At 52.1% G+C, this 16,087-nt stretch overlaps 2 protein-coding genes across 2 annotated transcripts in view; one reads left to right on the plus strand and one right to left on the minus strand.

The window, feature by feature from the left end:
* Positions 1-1,289, plus strand: part of PPP2R5B (protein phosphatase 2 regulatory subunit B'beta) — a 15,725-nt gene extending 14,436 nt beyond the window's left edge. Inside the window, exon 11 of the mRNA XM_069066109.1 lies at positions 1,220-1,289. Within this exon, the coding sequence (XP_068922210.1) occupies positions 1,220-1,289 (70 nt within the window). The remainder of the gene's footprint in view (positions 1-1,219) is intronic.
* Positions 1,290-2,576: 1,287 nt separating this feature from the next.
* On the minus strand, positions 2,577-10,451 carry MAJIN (membrane anchored junction protein). Its single transcript, XM_069066111.1, has 8 exons — positions 10,333-10,451; positions 8,668-8,713; positions 7,777-7,852; positions 7,138-7,251; positions 6,004-6,038; positions 5,555-5,721; positions 2,802-2,853; positions 2,577-2,681 (listed from the first exon to the last, which is right to left on the minus strand). Exons 1-8 carry the CDS (start codon positions 10,431-10,433, stop codon positions 2,577-2,579), a joined length of 696 nt encoding a protein of 231 aa, XP_068922212.1. The 5' UTR covers positions 10,434-10,451.
* Positions 10,452-16,087: the final 5,636 nt, after the last annotated feature.

Genomic DNA, 16,087 nt, shown 5'->3' on the forward strand with positions numbered 1-16,087 from the left:
TGGCAGGTAAAAGAGGTCGGCCAGGGGTCAGGGAGCTGTCATCTGCCTGCTGGAGCCTGGGGTTTGTCAAGAGGGTGAGGCTGTCAGGCACCAGCCTGTCCAAGGAGGGAGATGTTTGGGGTGGGGCAGGGCTTTTTTGACAACCCTCCACTCAAACCCACTAATTCAACTGTGAACAGAGGGGGAGAAGAACACAGGAGGAATGTGATGGGAACATACAATCTCATGGTCCATTGAGCTCAAACAAGTGGGCATTCCTGACGAGCATTTATTAAGCTCCTACTATGTTCAGGATGTTATATGTGCTGGGGATGAAAAGAGACAGTTTACATTTTCCTGGAGATCCGCCCTCCCCAAGTCTTCTCCTCACGCTAAACACTCCCAGTTTCTTTCACCTGTCCTCCTTGGACATCATCTCGCCATCCCTAATCACCTTCCTCCACCGATTCTCCAGCCTAAAATGTGGTGCCTAGAGCTGGACCCAACACTCCAAGTGTGGTCTGGCTGGGACAGCAAGGGCAGCATCACCTCTCCCACAGTGGACACAGCAGCCTAAAGGAAAAGTAGCATTCTGGGGGAATGGAGGGGCAGCTGTGCTATCAGGCTGTTGACACCCACTGAGTTTGTGGTCCACTAAAAGCCCCAGATCTTTGTCACACTTCCTGCCATATTATACCTATCTTGTTCTTGGGAACTTGACTTGCTGGACCTGGAGTCAAGCAGATTCATCTTCCTAAGTTCAAATACAGCCGCAGACACTTGCTAGCTGTGTGACCCTGGGCAAGTCACCTGACCCTGTCTGCCTTAGTTTCCTCATCTGTAAAATGAGCTGAAGAAGGAAATGGCAAACCCCTGCAGTACCTCTGCCAAGGAAACCCCTAAAGAGTCAGACATGACTGGAAATGGCTGAACAACCACAGAAAAGCTTGACTTGTATTCCTATTACATTTTATCTTTTTCCAGTCAGTCCAAAGTACAAGTAGTGCTGAACTCTTCCAGAATCCTGACCATGGAGGGACAGTGTGGGCTGCCCTGGGGCATGGGGGTGGAGGGTCCCTCGCTGGAGCTTTTTTCGTGTTTGGGTCCAAGTAGCTGCTGCAGAGGTCCCTTTTAACTAAGAGATGCTCTGAAAATGGAGCCCAGAATCTCGTAGCCCTAACCTAGATGAGGTGAGGGGTTGATAGGGCTACCTCTCACGCCCCTTCTGGTCCCACTGTAGGCCATTAGGACCCAGGAAGTCAAAGCTGGGAGAGGCCTTAGAGGACATCTCACCCAACCTCCTCCTCTGAACATATGGACAAACTGAGGCCCAGGGACAAGGCCTTGTCCTGGACAGCTTTCTCAGACAAAGGCCCTGACAAACACAAGGCTGTTTGCCAAAGTTTTTCTTCCAGTGGCTGGAAACATAGAGGACGTGCAGAATCCTCTGGCCCTCAAAGCTACTGTCTTGCCTCACCCAGAAGGGAGAAGCAGTGGACCATGGCTGCCAATTAACTCTTTCTAGCCCCAGAGGACTGGCACTGGCCCCATGAGCTCCTTGCTTCAGGCCAAATCCTCACCCTAGGATTGGCTTGGGCCTGGCCTGGATGCCTCCTGGCCTGCATCAGGCTCCAGACCCCCTCTACTGGGCTGGAACAGCTCAGACTTTTTTTCTGAGCCAAAGGATGGGTTGAAAAGGTAACCGTGTTGAGTAAGAGGAATTGGGCACCAAGGTGGAAAAGGGGCATCAGAGAAGGGAAGGTATGAAGCGTGGAAAGGGAGGTGGATGTCCCCTTCATGGTCATCCTCTGGGGCTGGCCTACAAGGGACCTTTGTTCCAGGGGTCTTCACCTTTCTCCTCCTCACCTGGGCCAGGGCTGAGGGTGGAGGAGAGGGGCTCTGAATGCACAAGAAGGTGGCTTCTTCCCAGTTCATCTGTGAATTCCTGGAGGGCAGGGATGGGTGGCCCCGGGGCTGACCTGCTGCCCACTCCCTCCTCCCCAGTCTGCCTTGACTGTGAACCTCTCATTGTCCAGAAGGACTCTTGGAATAGGGGCTCCCAGAGAGAGGGGAGGGGGAGGCAGAAGCGGGCACTGCATTCAATTGCTGTGGGGCCCTAGATCTGACTCCTATCACCTTCAGGTTCTTCCTCTTTCCCATATAATGCCAATCTCACAGGGCCACCGGGAGGCAAGTCTGCCAAGGAAGCTCACAGATCAGTGAGCCCACACTCCTGACTGTACAGAGAGGGAAACTGAGGCCCAGTAGACTGTCAGCTTGTCAAGGGCAGGGATTATTTCTCCTTTCTGTCTTTGTACTCTCAGAATCTAGCACACAGCAGGTACACAGCTTAATAAATGCTCATGGAGTTTAGCTGAATTGAAGGGACTTTTCCAAAGTCATGCTGGTAGTGAGAGGTCAAGTCAGAATTTGAACCCAGGTCCCGTGCATCTAGACCCCACCTTCTTTTTCCTCCCACACCCAGATGGTGCCTGCACCAGGCCAGACAACATTGTTATCCCCGCCTTTCCCCTCCCTGACTCCTTTGGCTTCTGTTCCCTAAGACCTTAGCCATGGGATGTCTGTTCCAGGAGCCTCTAGAGGTATTTCTCAGGGTAGGGACAGAAAAGGGAGCAGGGCTGTGGTGAGGCCGAGGCTGGGTTCTGGCCCTCCCCAACACCACATCTATAATGCAGCTCTTTCTGGGGTGGAGCAGACAGGCAGCATGAACATGCCAGGCCAGTCATCTGGGCCTGGGGTGGCACTGAGGACCCAGGGCAAGAGACGATGGGAGGCCACCAGGGCCGCACTTTGGAGCTCACCCTTCTGGTGTGAGATGGGGGCTTCTTCCAGGCGGAGGTTCCCATGAGAGCCCTGAAAAAGAAGAGATGGGCAGGTCCCTGAGGGCCCAGGAGAGCCCCTGCTGGGGGCTCCATGAATATTTCAGCAGGCAGTCTATCTTTACACAGAGTGGCCAAAGACTCACTGGGCACTGCCAACAGTCACCGCCGAGGCCCTGTGTCAGGGCAAAAGCAAACCTACTAGAAATCGGTTTCCCTGACAATAATCGTTCTCTTCTCCAGCCCAGGCTCCACCCAGCTGCCAAAGTGACATTCCTAGAGTACAGAGCTCCCTTCTTCAAAAACCTTCCCTGACTCCCTACTGCCCCAGGATCAAAGACAAAGTCGTTTGCCTGGTCTTTAAAACCTTCCACAATGGGACTCCCATGCGCCTTTGCAGCCTTGCTGCCCACTACCCCCTTTACGTGCTCCCCAGTCCAGCCAAAAGGGAGTGCAAATGGCTGACATCTCCTGCCTCCCTGCCTTTGTGTGAGCAGTTCTGCATGCCTGCTGAGCCCTCCTTCTTCACCTCTGTCTCAGTTATCTCCTGTTACCTGAGGCTGCTCCTCACCTCTCTAGTGGTCAGTGTTCTAAGTGTGGCAGAGGAGACAGGAAGCTCACCTCAGAGTAAAGCAGACCTGGGCTCAAGGCTTGCCCCTGATATCTACTGGCTATATGACCTTGGCCAAGTCACGAAACCTCTCAGTGATCTGAGCAACTCTCCGAGTTACGGAGAAGGAAGGAAGAAAATGGGCATTTCTTCAATGCCTGCCAGATACCAGGCACTGTGCCAAGTGCTTTACAAATATTATCTCATTTGCCCCTCACCCTGGGAGGCAGGTGCTGTTACTACCCCCATTTTACAGATGAGACAACTGAGGCAGAGGTGAAGTGACTTGCCCAGGGTCACACAGGTAGGTGGTAGAGTCTCAGGCCACATTTGAATGCAGGGCTTAACTCCGGGTCTAGCACTCTGTACTATGCAGCCACCTAGCTGATTCTGGCTTCCAAGGTTGGTGATCTCTCTCTGCCATGGGCCACTGGTAGATTTATTTGGTTAAGTGTGCCCATGGCCAAGCCATACGTTAGAATGTTAGACAGGGGGGTGGCTAGGTGGTGCAGTGAGTAAAGCACCGGCCCCGGAGTCAGGAGGACCTGAGTTCGGTTCCAGCCTCAGACACTTAACACACACACACACACGCACACACAAAACTAGCCATGTAACCTTGGGCAAGTTACTTAACCCCAACTGCCCTCCAAAAAGGCAAAAAAAAAAAAAAAGAATGTTAGATAGGACAGAGCCAAGCCCTCAAGCACTGATCCTCATGGCACTTTCCAGTAAGGGAGAAAGGAAGGGAGGGAGGGAAGAAAGGAAAGAAAGAAGGAAGGAAGGAAGGAAGGAAGGAAGGAAGGAAGGAAGGAAGGAAGGAAGGAAGGAAGGAAGGAAGGAAGGAAGGAAGGAAGGAAGGAAGAGAGGGAGGGAGTGAGAGAGAGAGAGAGAGAGAGAGAGAGAGAGAGAGAGAGAGAGAGAGAGAGAGAGAGAGAAAGAGAAAGGTAAGCATGGGGTGGGGTACATGGTCCCAATGGTCTCCACATCTGAATCATGGAGGGCTTCATGGAGGAGGTGGCCTTTGAAATGGCCCTATGAGCTGGTCTTATTCATCACTGTATTCCCCATATACTGAGCTCAGCACATAAAGGCAGGCTGAATACAGAGTGGGCACATAATAGGTACCCACTGAATGTGGGATGAATGTTAAATAGAGATAACTTTCAACCCTCCATTTTTATAAATGGAAGTGTCTTGCATGAGTGTGTGTTCAAAGCAGATTAGATTCATTGGCCAAGTTTTATGTACAGATGTACAAGAACCTATAAGGCCTACAGAGGGGGAATGATATGCTTAAGGACACCCAGTCTATCAGCGGCATAGCTGGTGTAGCAGCAAGCACCCCAGCATACCCAGGGTGGCTGCCAGCACAGGTTCTTAGATCTGCTTTTCTAAAGGAAAGCAACTCAAAATGGGTTAACAATCTTGCTTTTATCGAACATATGTCATTTACCTAGTTCAAGGGGAAAAGGTCAGCAGCCTGAACTTCAGAAAATACAAACAAATTACAAGCAGAAGTTACAAGCAGAGAGAAACACAGATCAGCAGACAGGCTTCCAGCTGTCTGACCATTACATCCATTCCTAGTCAGTTACCAGAGAGGGAAGCACCAACATCTGGGTTTTCAAAGCTGGGGCCTCAAGGGCTGCCCATAGTCTCATCTGGTCAAATCACGTAACTGTTCCCAAAGTGAACTCCAAAGCAAAGCCTCCCATCAGGGATTATATAGCCTTCTCCTGGGTCAGAGAATGTCACAACCCTCTTGACCCACTTCCCAATCACACAGAACCAAGGTGTGGGCATTCCTGAAAACCAAGCCTCCTGCCACAGGCTCCATGTGACCACATTCAGCCTATTAGGGGGCAGAGTATATTTTCAAATCAAGGAAGGTTCTCAGAGTCACTTAAGCCTATCAAGGGGCCAAAGGACAGGGAAGATCTTCAGATTCCCATTCCCAAAACAGCTGAGAATAGAGCAGGAAAGTTCTCTCTCCCAGGCTAGCCCTAGTTCTCAGGCTAGCCCCATCTCCCAGGCTAGCCCTAGCTCCCAGGCTGGTCCCAGCTCCCAGGCTGACCCCAGTGGTCACTCAAAATTGACCTGCCCTCAGGTTTTCCAGACCACTGACCTGTCCTGTTCCTGTTCTGTGTGGAACTTGCAACCTTCCAGTCGTCTCCTCTTTACTGCCATGGCTTTCACTTCTGCTTCCTCACTGTCACCCTTCAGACAGGAACCAGAGCCTTGGGATTCTTCTTGCCCCAGAGTAGATGGGCAGTCCACTGATGGAGGAATGGGCTGAGGGATGGGGTGAAGGAAAGCCCCTTTTGTAAAAGAACCTTTAACACCAACCTTGCTCCCAGGAGAGACATAGCATTAGAAATGGGATAATGGGATCCTAGATTTAAAGGCGACCTCAGGGGGGTCATCTAGTCAAACAACCTGAGACCCAAAGAGCTTCAAGGACTGATCCAAGGTCACACAGCTAGTAAGCAGGAAACTCAGAGCCCTCTAACCCCAAACTGGGCCTTCGTCCTGAACAGAGGATGCTTTCATTCTACTTGAAAAAGGCAAACTCACCATTTCTGGGAGGTCATTGTCTCCTCCAGGGCTCCCTAGAACAGGATGAGGTACAGAGGGAATCACTTTTCTTAGGATATGGAAGGCCCTCCTCTGAGGAGGGTCTGCCCTTAGCAAAACAGTAAACTGAGTCATTCCTGCCTCCCTTCCCTCAGGCCCTCCCTCTTTGGACTCCACATCTGGCTCCTTCAAAGCTCCTTATCCTGCAGAAATCCTTCCCTGATGCTGCCTGTGGTGAGGGTGAGTGTGTGTGAGCGTGTGAAGGTGTGTGTGAGGGTGTGTGTATGTATGTGTGTGTGTCTGTGTGTAAGTGTGAATGTGAGTGTGTGTGAGGGTGTGTGTGAGTGTGTATGTGTGTGAGGGTGTGAGTGTGTATGTGTGTGAGGGGGTGTGAGTGTGTGTGTGAGGGTGTGTGTGTATGTGTGAGGGTGTGTGTACGTATGTGTGTGAGGGGTGTGTTGTGAGGGTGTGAGTGTGTATGTGTGTGTGAGGGTGTGTGTATGTGAATGTGTCCCAAGAGAAAGTCAGCTCCTGGAAAGCAGGGACTGTTTCTTTAATGTTTTCTTCTTCCTGCCCCAAGCACTAGGACAGCACTTCGAATGTAGGAGGAGCTTAGTCAGTGCTCATCACTCTGAACTGACCTGACCTGGAAAAGTCCTGGAGATGCCAAAAAACAAAGGCCAACCTAGTACCTGGGAGCTACAGAGAATTACACTTCCACTGCCCCACAAAGGGAGGACAGGTGGTATTTTCCCTGTTTTGCAAAGGAAGAGACTGAGGCTCAGAGAAAATGCAGGCTGGGACAACTGGAAGGGATGTTACAGAAAGGTAAACTGAGGTCCAGAGAGAGAAGAACTGCCCAACAAACAGGCAACAGGGCTGGGCTAGTTGAGGGAGCTCTGGGAAACTGAACCTATGTGTGGTCCCAGCCGCCTTGCAGAGCCAACAGGGAGAGGGGCAGGTAGATGAGCCCCAACTCCTCACACTAAGTGGGTCCTGCCTCTACCCACTCACCCACCCGCACCCACCTCCACTGACCCACTGGCACCCACTCCCCCTCACCCGCCCACACCCACCTCCACTCAGCCACTGGCACCCACTCCCACTCACCTGCCCACACCCACTCCCACTCACCTGCCGGCGCCCACCTCATCTCAACATAGAGGGTGCAGACAAAGGGGTAGGGTTCCAGCAGAGCCGCCCCATGCTTGAATCTCAGGTGCGACACCCGCTCCCATTTGCTCTTATCTGTGCAGCAGCTAAGGGGCTCACAGAGGAGCTGAGACTGAGCTCCTGGAGAGGGGTGGGACTCTGCCTCCCTTCCCCCCACCCCCCCCAGGCCTCCCATGGTCCTCTGCCCTGGTCAGACCATGCCCAGACCACCATGGACTGTCCCGCCCCCCGCCTCCAGAAGGGGCCAGGCTCTGCCAGTCGCCTCCCAGGCCCAACCCAGGTATCACTCAGCAAGAATCCCCAAGGGACCCATCAGTCTCTGCTTGGAGACTTCTAGTCTCTAAACAAGTTTATAGACTGGAGGTCATTCATGTCTCTCCTAAACTATGGGGCCCAGGACAGGCCATGGTGGTCTGGGCATGGTCTGACCAGGGCAGAGGACCATGGGACCCCTGGCCCCTTCTCTCTTCTCCCCTCCCTGCTCTTGGGAACCCCCCTTTCCCTCAGTCCTGGACTCTGCTCCTCTCAATGGCCCCCTTCCCTGCCATGTTCTCTGCAGACTCATGCAGAGCTCAGACAGCACCCCAGAAGAAAAGATACAGGGAAATATGATGAAGTGGTCAGTGGTAAATGGCTGCAGATTGTCCAGGTTCCCCAACACGGCCCGGATGGAGTCCTAAAAACAAAATTAATGTTTGCTTTAAGGTGAATAAAGCTCACCTGGCCAAGCCGGCCTGGCCCCAGCCCCTTCATCTGGGTTTGCTGCTTGGTTTATTCTGCTTGGCTGGAGTCGGGAGGGATGGCTACTGAGTCACGCATTACTGTGCGTCCTGGGATGCTCACTGGGTCTCTGGCTGCCCAGGGGAGGTTCTCAGTGACTGGAACTTGGACGTTAGGGCAGGTGCCTCTACGTGGTCCATGACGCCTGGAAAACACTCCCTACATCTACTGGGTGCCAAAGCTGGTGGAGAGGCCAAGGCCACCTTGGGGCACAATTGGATACCCCAGGGACACAAGAGAAAGGGAGGGGCCTCAGAGAACTGGGGACACTGCGGCAGGGGCAGATGTGGCCACCTGGCCTGGGTATTTACACGCTGGTTTCCTGGGCTGTCAGGCACCAGGCAGGGGCAGAGTCAGGGATGCTGGCCAGAACCCTGGGAGGCTCCATCCTCCAGGAAGCCAGTCATCCTGCCAGGCACCACCACAAGGCCCTGCCTGTCAGTCACCCTGACCTCGGACAGAATGAAAAGGCCATGCTGCATCAGCATCGAAGGCGCAGACATTTCAGCCAGTGGGAACAAGAAAGGTCAGAGACTTTAAATGCATTAAAAAAAAACCCAACAGGAAAACAGGAAGTTTGTACAACCATGCCCTTCTCCACAGAGCGAGGGATACAGGAAGAGGCCAGGCCAACCAGTGGGTGGCAAGACTTTCCGGGCCCCAGAAGCAATCCCTCCCCTTCAAAACAAAGGAACCTCTTTCGTTCCCTACCTCCAGCTCCTGGCTGACAGTCTGCTTATCCGCTATCTCCTCCCCTCTGGAAGGGAAATGAACAAGTGAATTGTGATGAAAGTCCCCAGAGGGAGACCTTGTCTCCAAGCAGAACCTGTCTTCAGCCCTCAAAGATGCAACAGAAATCAGACAGACAGACAGAGCAACAGCTGGAAGGATGGCAAGAAGGAATAGTTAGTGTTGGATGGGTCATGGGAAGAAAGGAACACTCATATGCTATTGGCGGACCTGCACATGGTACCACTTCTGGGAGGGGGAAATTGGGATTATGTGAGAAGAGCATGAGGTCACATAGAGGGTGTTCTGAAAGTGTTCGTGCATTTTAAAGCTTCTGAAGATGTAAGTCACGCGGATAACTTAAAACTAGATGGTAAGCAATAAAGCCTTAAAATTCCACTAATGCCCTTGGAACACCTGCATATATGAAAATATCAATAACATACTGGGAGAGAGCAGAGGACCACTGGAAGTTTCATATGAACTGATGCGGGTGGCAAGGGTTTGGCATTTGTTGAATTCTTGCTCAGCTTAGTCCTTAGTCTTATCTGGTGCAATGCTGGGAACCTGTGCCTCATTCATAATGGGCGCTCCATCAGCCGGGGTACCCACACCTTCTCCAGGCTTCCTCAGTTTTCTCCTCTGTATCCCCAGGGCTTAGCACAGTGCCTACCAAAAAGTGAGTTCTTAAACATTAGTTTTCATTCATTCTGCAGAGAAGAGACTGAGCTCAAATCCTGCCTCTGACATGATCTGTCTGTCACTGGACTAGTAACTTCCCTCTCTTCAGCCTCAGTTTTCCCATCTGTGAAACGTGGTGCTTGCAACCCAGACCTGGGAGCCTATAAGCACAGGGTGCTGGATGTGGGATCTCTGTCTAAGGGCCCTTCCACCGTCCAATGAAACTATAATTAGTGCACCCCAAGCCTCACTGCCTGTTAGCATGGCCTTTGCACCCCACCTCCTTCATATCACAGCTGAGGAAATAGGGAACCAGAAAAGAGGACCAGCCTAAGGGAGTGACTAGGCAGAATTCGAACTCAGATCACTCTGAGTATTTTCCACAACACCACACAGCCGGCCTTCAAGGTCTTCATAGGCTGTGACCTGTCCCAGTTACACTGAGTGGAGCCCTGTGGGGCTTGTGTAAAGGGATCAGCCTCTCCAAACGGCAGGGTTCAGACAGGTGGCACAGCCCCAAAGCCTCTGGGGTCTGGCTGGGCCCCCCTGCAGACTGTGCCCTGGAGAGCTCAGGCCCAGCACCCAAGGCTCCCCAAAGGGTGAGGACAAAGTCCCCAGATGAAGACGCGCCCAATCAATGCAACACGATCTAATGTATTATTATACCTTATGTAATGACGTGATGTAATATTATGATGCAATGTAATATGTTATTATATATTCTAATGTAATGTGATACGATATGTTATAATGTAATGCAATGTATTATTATATAACAACATAATGCAATATGATATGCTGTAATACAACACAACACCGTGACGCCCCCCCTGCGGTGCCCGGCACTGGCAGGCGCCCCCCAAATGCTCCCTGGACGGCCCGGGCCCACCCCCATCCTCGGCTCGGCTCCTCGGGGACGCGGAGGCCGGAGGACCGGGGCGCCCCGCGGGCAGGGCCGGCCGGTACCTGACGCCGCTGCCGTATCTGATCTTGAACTTGTAGACGTGGGCGCCCGCGTGCACCAGCCTGGTCTCGGGCCGCGGGCAGGCGAAGGCCCGCAGACTCATGGCGGGGCGGCCCTGGAGGAGCGGAGACCCCCCCCCCCCGCTGCGGCAGACGCCCCGGGGGGCACGGGGGGCTCGGGGGTCTGCGGAGGGAGAGGCTGAGGCCGGAGGGCGCTCGGGGGCCTCAGGCCAGTGCCTCTGAGGGGGCGTGGCGGGCGGAGCAGCCCCCGGGCCGGGAGTCCCTGGGCAGGCACGCGCACTGCGTGGCCCAGGGCAGGTGACGCGCCTTCCCGGGTGCACGAGGTCCGCGCCGGGGCTGGGGTGCCAGGGGTGGCTATCTCAGCCCGGGCACCGCGGGCATCCTGGTGGCGGCCCGCGCCCCGAGCTCAAGGGCGCTTGGGCCCTGGTCAAAGCAAAGCTGGGTCCTGGGTTTCATGAAGGCCCAGGACGGGGAATCTGGCACGGGGCGGGGGCCCAGAGGGCAGGGGCGGGTCACGGGGATGGCCGCGAGGGAGGGGGAGGGGAGGAGGAGGGAGGGGGAGGGAAAAGATCGCCGGTCCAGAGCTGGCAGGGTCTGAAGAACGGGGCGCGGCCTGCCCCGGAGGCTTCTGGGAGGACCACAAATCCTGTCATTAATTACCCTCGGCCTCTTGGCCTTCTTAATGGAGGGGGAGGGGCTGGGGGAGGGGGACGATTTGGATCTCAAAACTTTAAAAAAATGAATGTTAAAAATAAAGAAATAATGGATTTCTAGAAACAAACGCCAAGATAGCATGATTCCTAATGTGCTTATAGTGGCTAGGGTGGCTAGCCAAACTCACTAGCTGTGCGATCCTGGGCAAGTCACTTGGCCCTGTTTGCCTCAGTTTCCTTGGCTGATCTTAGGTGTGCATCCCTGGGTCGTTGAGCCCAGTGCCCGGCACACAGTAGGCACTTTGCACACTCATTTACCCCCCTCCTCCCCTGCCAGGCGCCCCTCCCCTGCTCTGGGTCACCAGGCCCCTTGGGCCGCTTCGGGGCCTCCTGGACCAGGAAGCCCCCACTGGGAAGGGTCCTCGGGCGGGGAGGTGCCCTGGTGCGGGAGGCAGGCATGGTGAGAGTGGCCAGCCTCAAGGAAGGCTGCTGAACACACACACACATACGACTATGGGAGACCCCCAGCCTTGCGGGACCTCAGCCTCCTCATCTGTGGAATGGGCCCCAGGCAGTCTCTGTTAGGGCCTGGGGGAGCTGGGCCCTGGGGGGAAGAAGGGGCTCTGCCCCCCTGCCCCTGTGGTGCAGCACCCCAACCCTGGAGGCACAGCTTTACAAAGGGGGACACTGAGGCTGGGCAGCCCCTCCCGTGGTCTCCCCCCATCCTCACAGCACCCCTGTTGGGGAGCCACTGTTTTATACCCATTTTATGGCTTAGGAAATCTAGGCTGGGGCAGGTCACATGGGGTATTTGAACTCAGGGCTTCCTGGCTGCTTCTGGCCCTCAGCTTTACAATGGTTGTTGTCAGCATTATTATAACTGTTAAGTGCTAAGAATTAATTACAAATATTAAATAAAAGTTAATTAAAATTTAAAATAAATTATCATAAATTTAAAAATAAATTAAAATTTATAAATTATTGATAAAGTATGATGCGATAATAAACATTAATAACAATAATTGTTCACATAGACATAGTTCTTCCAAGTTAACAAGATGTGCTCTCCACAGGGGTCTCAGGGGAGCGACTTCAACCTCTCTGTTCCTCAGTTTCTCCCCTGCTCGAGAAAGGGGCTAGACTGGCCAGACTCTGAGGTCCTGTCCCCCCAGCTTTGCGGGTACTTGGTGGGGGACCTGGGAGGTTCCTGGGACCCAGGGGGATGCACCCTGACTTTTGTTGGGGTCCCAGGCTCTGCCCCTGGGAGATGATGGAGCCCCTCTGGTCACCATCTCAGGGAAGCCCCTGTGAGGGGCTGGACCCCCCCCTTGAGGTCAGGGACTGACTCCTTTGGGTATGCATGAGGGCCTGGGAAGGACACACTCACTTCACTCATTCAGTGACAGCTCAGATTCTGTGCCTGCCGCCCAAACATCACTTTACCCCCCATCTCATGGTGATCCTGTATTTAAACAGGGCCATATTTAAAGGGGGGGTCTTCCGCAGAGTTTCCGTGAGAGGGAAGCTGGTGCCCCAGGGTGAGAAGACATTCTTCCCTTACAAAGGTGTAATGGAAATGTAAATTTTTAAGATCTTCCCCGCCCCTAGGCTAGAGTGCACCTGGAGCCTGGGGTGGGAGGCTTGTTTTTCAGTAGATACTTCTTGATTGGCCAGTGGGTCCAGAAGGTTGTTACATTCTCTGAGCCAGGAGAAGGCTATATAAGCCCTGATGTGTAGCTTTGTTTTGGGGGCTCACTTTGAGAAGTGTTCTGTGATTTGATCATATGAGACTCTGGGAAGCATTGGTTGCTGAGAGCCCCCCCTCGGCTTTGAAAAACCCAGATGTTGATTTGGTATGGATGTAATGGCTGGACAGTTTGAAATCTGTCTACTTGATCTGTTTCTCTGTCTTGATAATTCTGTCTGTATACTCTGAAGTTCTGGGTGCTGACCTTTTTCCCCTGAACTAGGTAAATGATACATATGTTTGACTGATTAAAGTAAGCTTGTTAACCCATTTTGAGTTGCTTTCCTTTATCAAAGCAGATCCAAGAGCCTGTGTTGGCAGCGACCCTGGGGACGCTGGGTGCTTGCTGCTACAGGAGGGTACTTATGTATAAACATTGTTAGAGCACTAGGCCTGGCATCAGGAGGACCCGAGTTCAAATCTAGCCTCAGACACTTACTAACCAGGTGACCCTGGGCCAGTCACCTGTTGGCCTCAGTTTCCTCATCTGTAACATGAGCTGGAGAAGGAGATGTCAAACCATTCCAGTATCTCTGGACATGACTGAATTGATTTGTTAAAAATAAAGCATACATAACTGTACTTTAAGCATGTATCTTGCTCAATGCAGCACTTGCCATTGGCCAGTAGAAAAATCAATATTTTACATTCTAATTAGCTGCTCATTTTCTTTTTTTTTTTTAAGCAATCAGGGTTAAGTAACTTGCTCAAGGTTACATGGCCAGTGATTTTTGTGTGGGTACCAAGTATCTGAGGCCGGAACCGATCCCAAGTCTCCTGACACTGGGGCTGGCGCTCTTACTCACTGTGACACCTGTCCGCCCCTATGAACGCTCATTTTCAAAAAAACGAATCTCCATCTCTCAGCAGCACAGTGAAATTCTCCCAGCTCTTTTCACCATATATTTGTCTCAGCGAGTTTTTTGCTTTATTCTCCTCTGGAAGTCAGAACACGGAAAGACCCCCAGTGCAGAACCAGAGGTGGGAGGTATGTTTGCCTGGGGTGGAGGCAAATATTTCAGAGTCTTTGTCGAATTTTCCAACCCTGGAATCATTTGGACATGATTGTTATATTACATTAAATATCTTCCAATCTGTAACTTGCTTAATTTAAAATGTTTTTCTATCCAACAAAATTGCAAAATAAAGAAATTTAATATGAAATCTTACAGATAATAGTATAAGAAGCTGTCCTGGATTCCTCCTTTTAATCCTTACTAAGTGTCTCACAGAAAGTATTAGTGATTATTTTTTGATGAGGTTTATAATTTGACTTTTAGAGTTTTCATAACCGTAAGCAGAATAAAATTTTATGTTATAATTATGTAACCTTAATTTGGAGCTTTTGGGGGCAAAAGTTGTTATTTAAGTGCTGAAAGACTAAGTCTAAAAGAATATTATGAGTGGCATATTAAACTATCCTGGTGGTCCACAGCACAGTTTGTGTTGTTATTGAAAGGCATTTAAGGGACAGAATGCTGCCTTCTTGTGCCTGTACACAGCAGGCACTTAAGAAATGTTTGCTTCTTGACTAACTGTCCAGTTTCAACAGTTTTGCTTTCCCCAGTGGTTCCATGGCCAAGACTGGTGGGAAGGAAAATGTTCCCTCCATGGCCAGGCCTTGGCTTTGGCATCTTGGAGTACTGTCATTGGCTGAGGGGGTGAAGGAGGGACCAAGGGAGTGGGGTAACAGGCTGCTTATGATTGACTGAGGGCATTTTTTCCTAAAGACTGGGGAGGCTGCTCTCAGGGCCTTGACTGAATCCTGTAACATATTTCCAGAGTCCAGGGACCCATCCCTTGTACAGCTGGCCATCAGCTCCTTGTCCTAGATCTCAAATTTAACTGTGAAGCCCCTTGAAGCAGCATCCCAGCTCTGAAGCTTGATCTAGACTGAGTCAGGGTGAACCACCTCAGGGCTTCCCTTCACCCCTCCATATGTTGGGGTGCCAGAGGCCTGAAGGCCATTACTGATAGGGAGGCAGGCCTGCATCCTTCCCAGGACTGGCCGTGTGGCAATGGGGAAGCCTCTAAATCTCTCTTAAGAGTCTAATTCTGGACAGGACAGGACGACGCTGACCAGCTACGGTGGATGGAGTTTCCTCTTGATTAAATGTGCCATGAACAAGAAGGCGTTGCTTCAGTCCTTTCTCAGCCTCCCCAAGGAGACCCTATAAGCATCCATCTCTCCAGCTGTGACTTCCTTTTTTCTTCTCATTTTATTTATAGTGAGAATTCACCACTGAGGAGATCCCATCCCTGATCATTAGACAGGGCGAGAGCATCAACATTGGAGTTCATGTTGCCAGCCTAAAAACTGCATTTCTTGGCCCCTTTGCCCCGTTTCCCAATGCCCCATCACTCTTGCTATGGGAGAGGAAAGAGGTGCCATTTTATTTCTTTGTTCTTTCCTTCTTTCGGGTTTCCATCACCAAGCGGAGCGGCGTGAGGCATCTGGCGCCTAGAAAAGCGGACTTGGAGTCAGGAAGACCTACCTCAGACACTCGCCAGCACCGTGACCTTGGGCAAATGACTTCTCCTGTCTGGGCCTCGGTTTCCTCATCTGTAAAATGAGGGAGCTGGACTGAACCAAGTGTAAGGAAGGTCCCTCCCAGCTCTGAATCCCCGATGCACAACCCCGTGATCTCCAGACTCAGCTCCGCTGGCCTCCCCAGTCCAGGTTCCTTCTGGTGCTGGAGACTCAAATCCAGGCTTTTCTGGTCACTTTCAAAGCCCTTCACAACCCGGCCCCCAGCTCTTACTTCAGCTTTATCCTGCCATCGTGCCCAGTGCCATCTCCTCGGGCTGTGCCCATGCTGCCTGGGAATGCCCCCTTTCCTTGGCCTTGGGCCACCCCTGCTTCCTGTGAAACTGCTGTGTCAGCAGCTTCCGCATGAAGGATTTTAGCTGGAGCTCCCTGAGGGCAAAGTGCCTGGCCCAGTGGAAGGACCAGGCCTATCTCATTAGACACGGGGAGCAGAGAGACCTGCATTCAAATCCTGCCCCAATGCTGGCTGTGCGATCAGGCGCAAAGTACTTGGAGCCTCTGTCTCCTCTTCCATAAAATGGGGATAATAACACAAATCAGACACACCTTTGTGGGCTATTCATGTTCCAAATGAAAGCATGCGTGTAAAACACTTTGTAAACCATAATGGGCAGAAAGATGAACAGAGACTGAATTTGAACACAGGGTATGTTTCTGAAAAATCCAGCCCTGCTTCTACTGGATCCTCCTGCCTCATACCCAGGTGTACAAAGCCATCCCTGCCCTTTGGGAACCCATGATACAGGGCTCCCCAAGCTGGGGATGGGGGTGGGGAAGGGCTCATGATCC

This window comes from Petaurus breviceps, unplaced genomic scaffold (genome assembly GCF_028583685.1).
Source record: "Petaurus breviceps papuanus isolate PSGF00001 unplaced genomic scaffold, PetGlider_PUasm1.0 90721, whole genome shotgun sequence".
Lineage (NCBI taxonomy): Eukaryota > Metazoa > Chordata > Mammalia > Diprotodontia > Petauridae > Petaurus > Petaurus breviceps.

What these genes read in the sequence shown, in the direction of transcription:
- MAJIN (XM_069066111.1), bottom strand. Translation starts at nt 10,433, where the DNA reads ATGAGTCTGCGGGCCTTCGCCTGCCCGCGGCCCGAGACCAGGCTGGTG. An exon ending in CTGTCAGCCAGGAGCTGGAG is followed by an intron (nt 7,853 to 8,667) that starts GTAGGGAACGAA and finishes TTTTGTTTTTAG; the next exon opens with GACTCCATCCGGGCCGTGTT. An exon ending in CCCCATCTCACACCAGAAGG is followed by an intron (nt 2,682 to 2,801) that starts GTGAGCTCCAAA and finishes GCTCCACCCCAG; the next exon opens with AAAGAGCTGCATTATAGATG.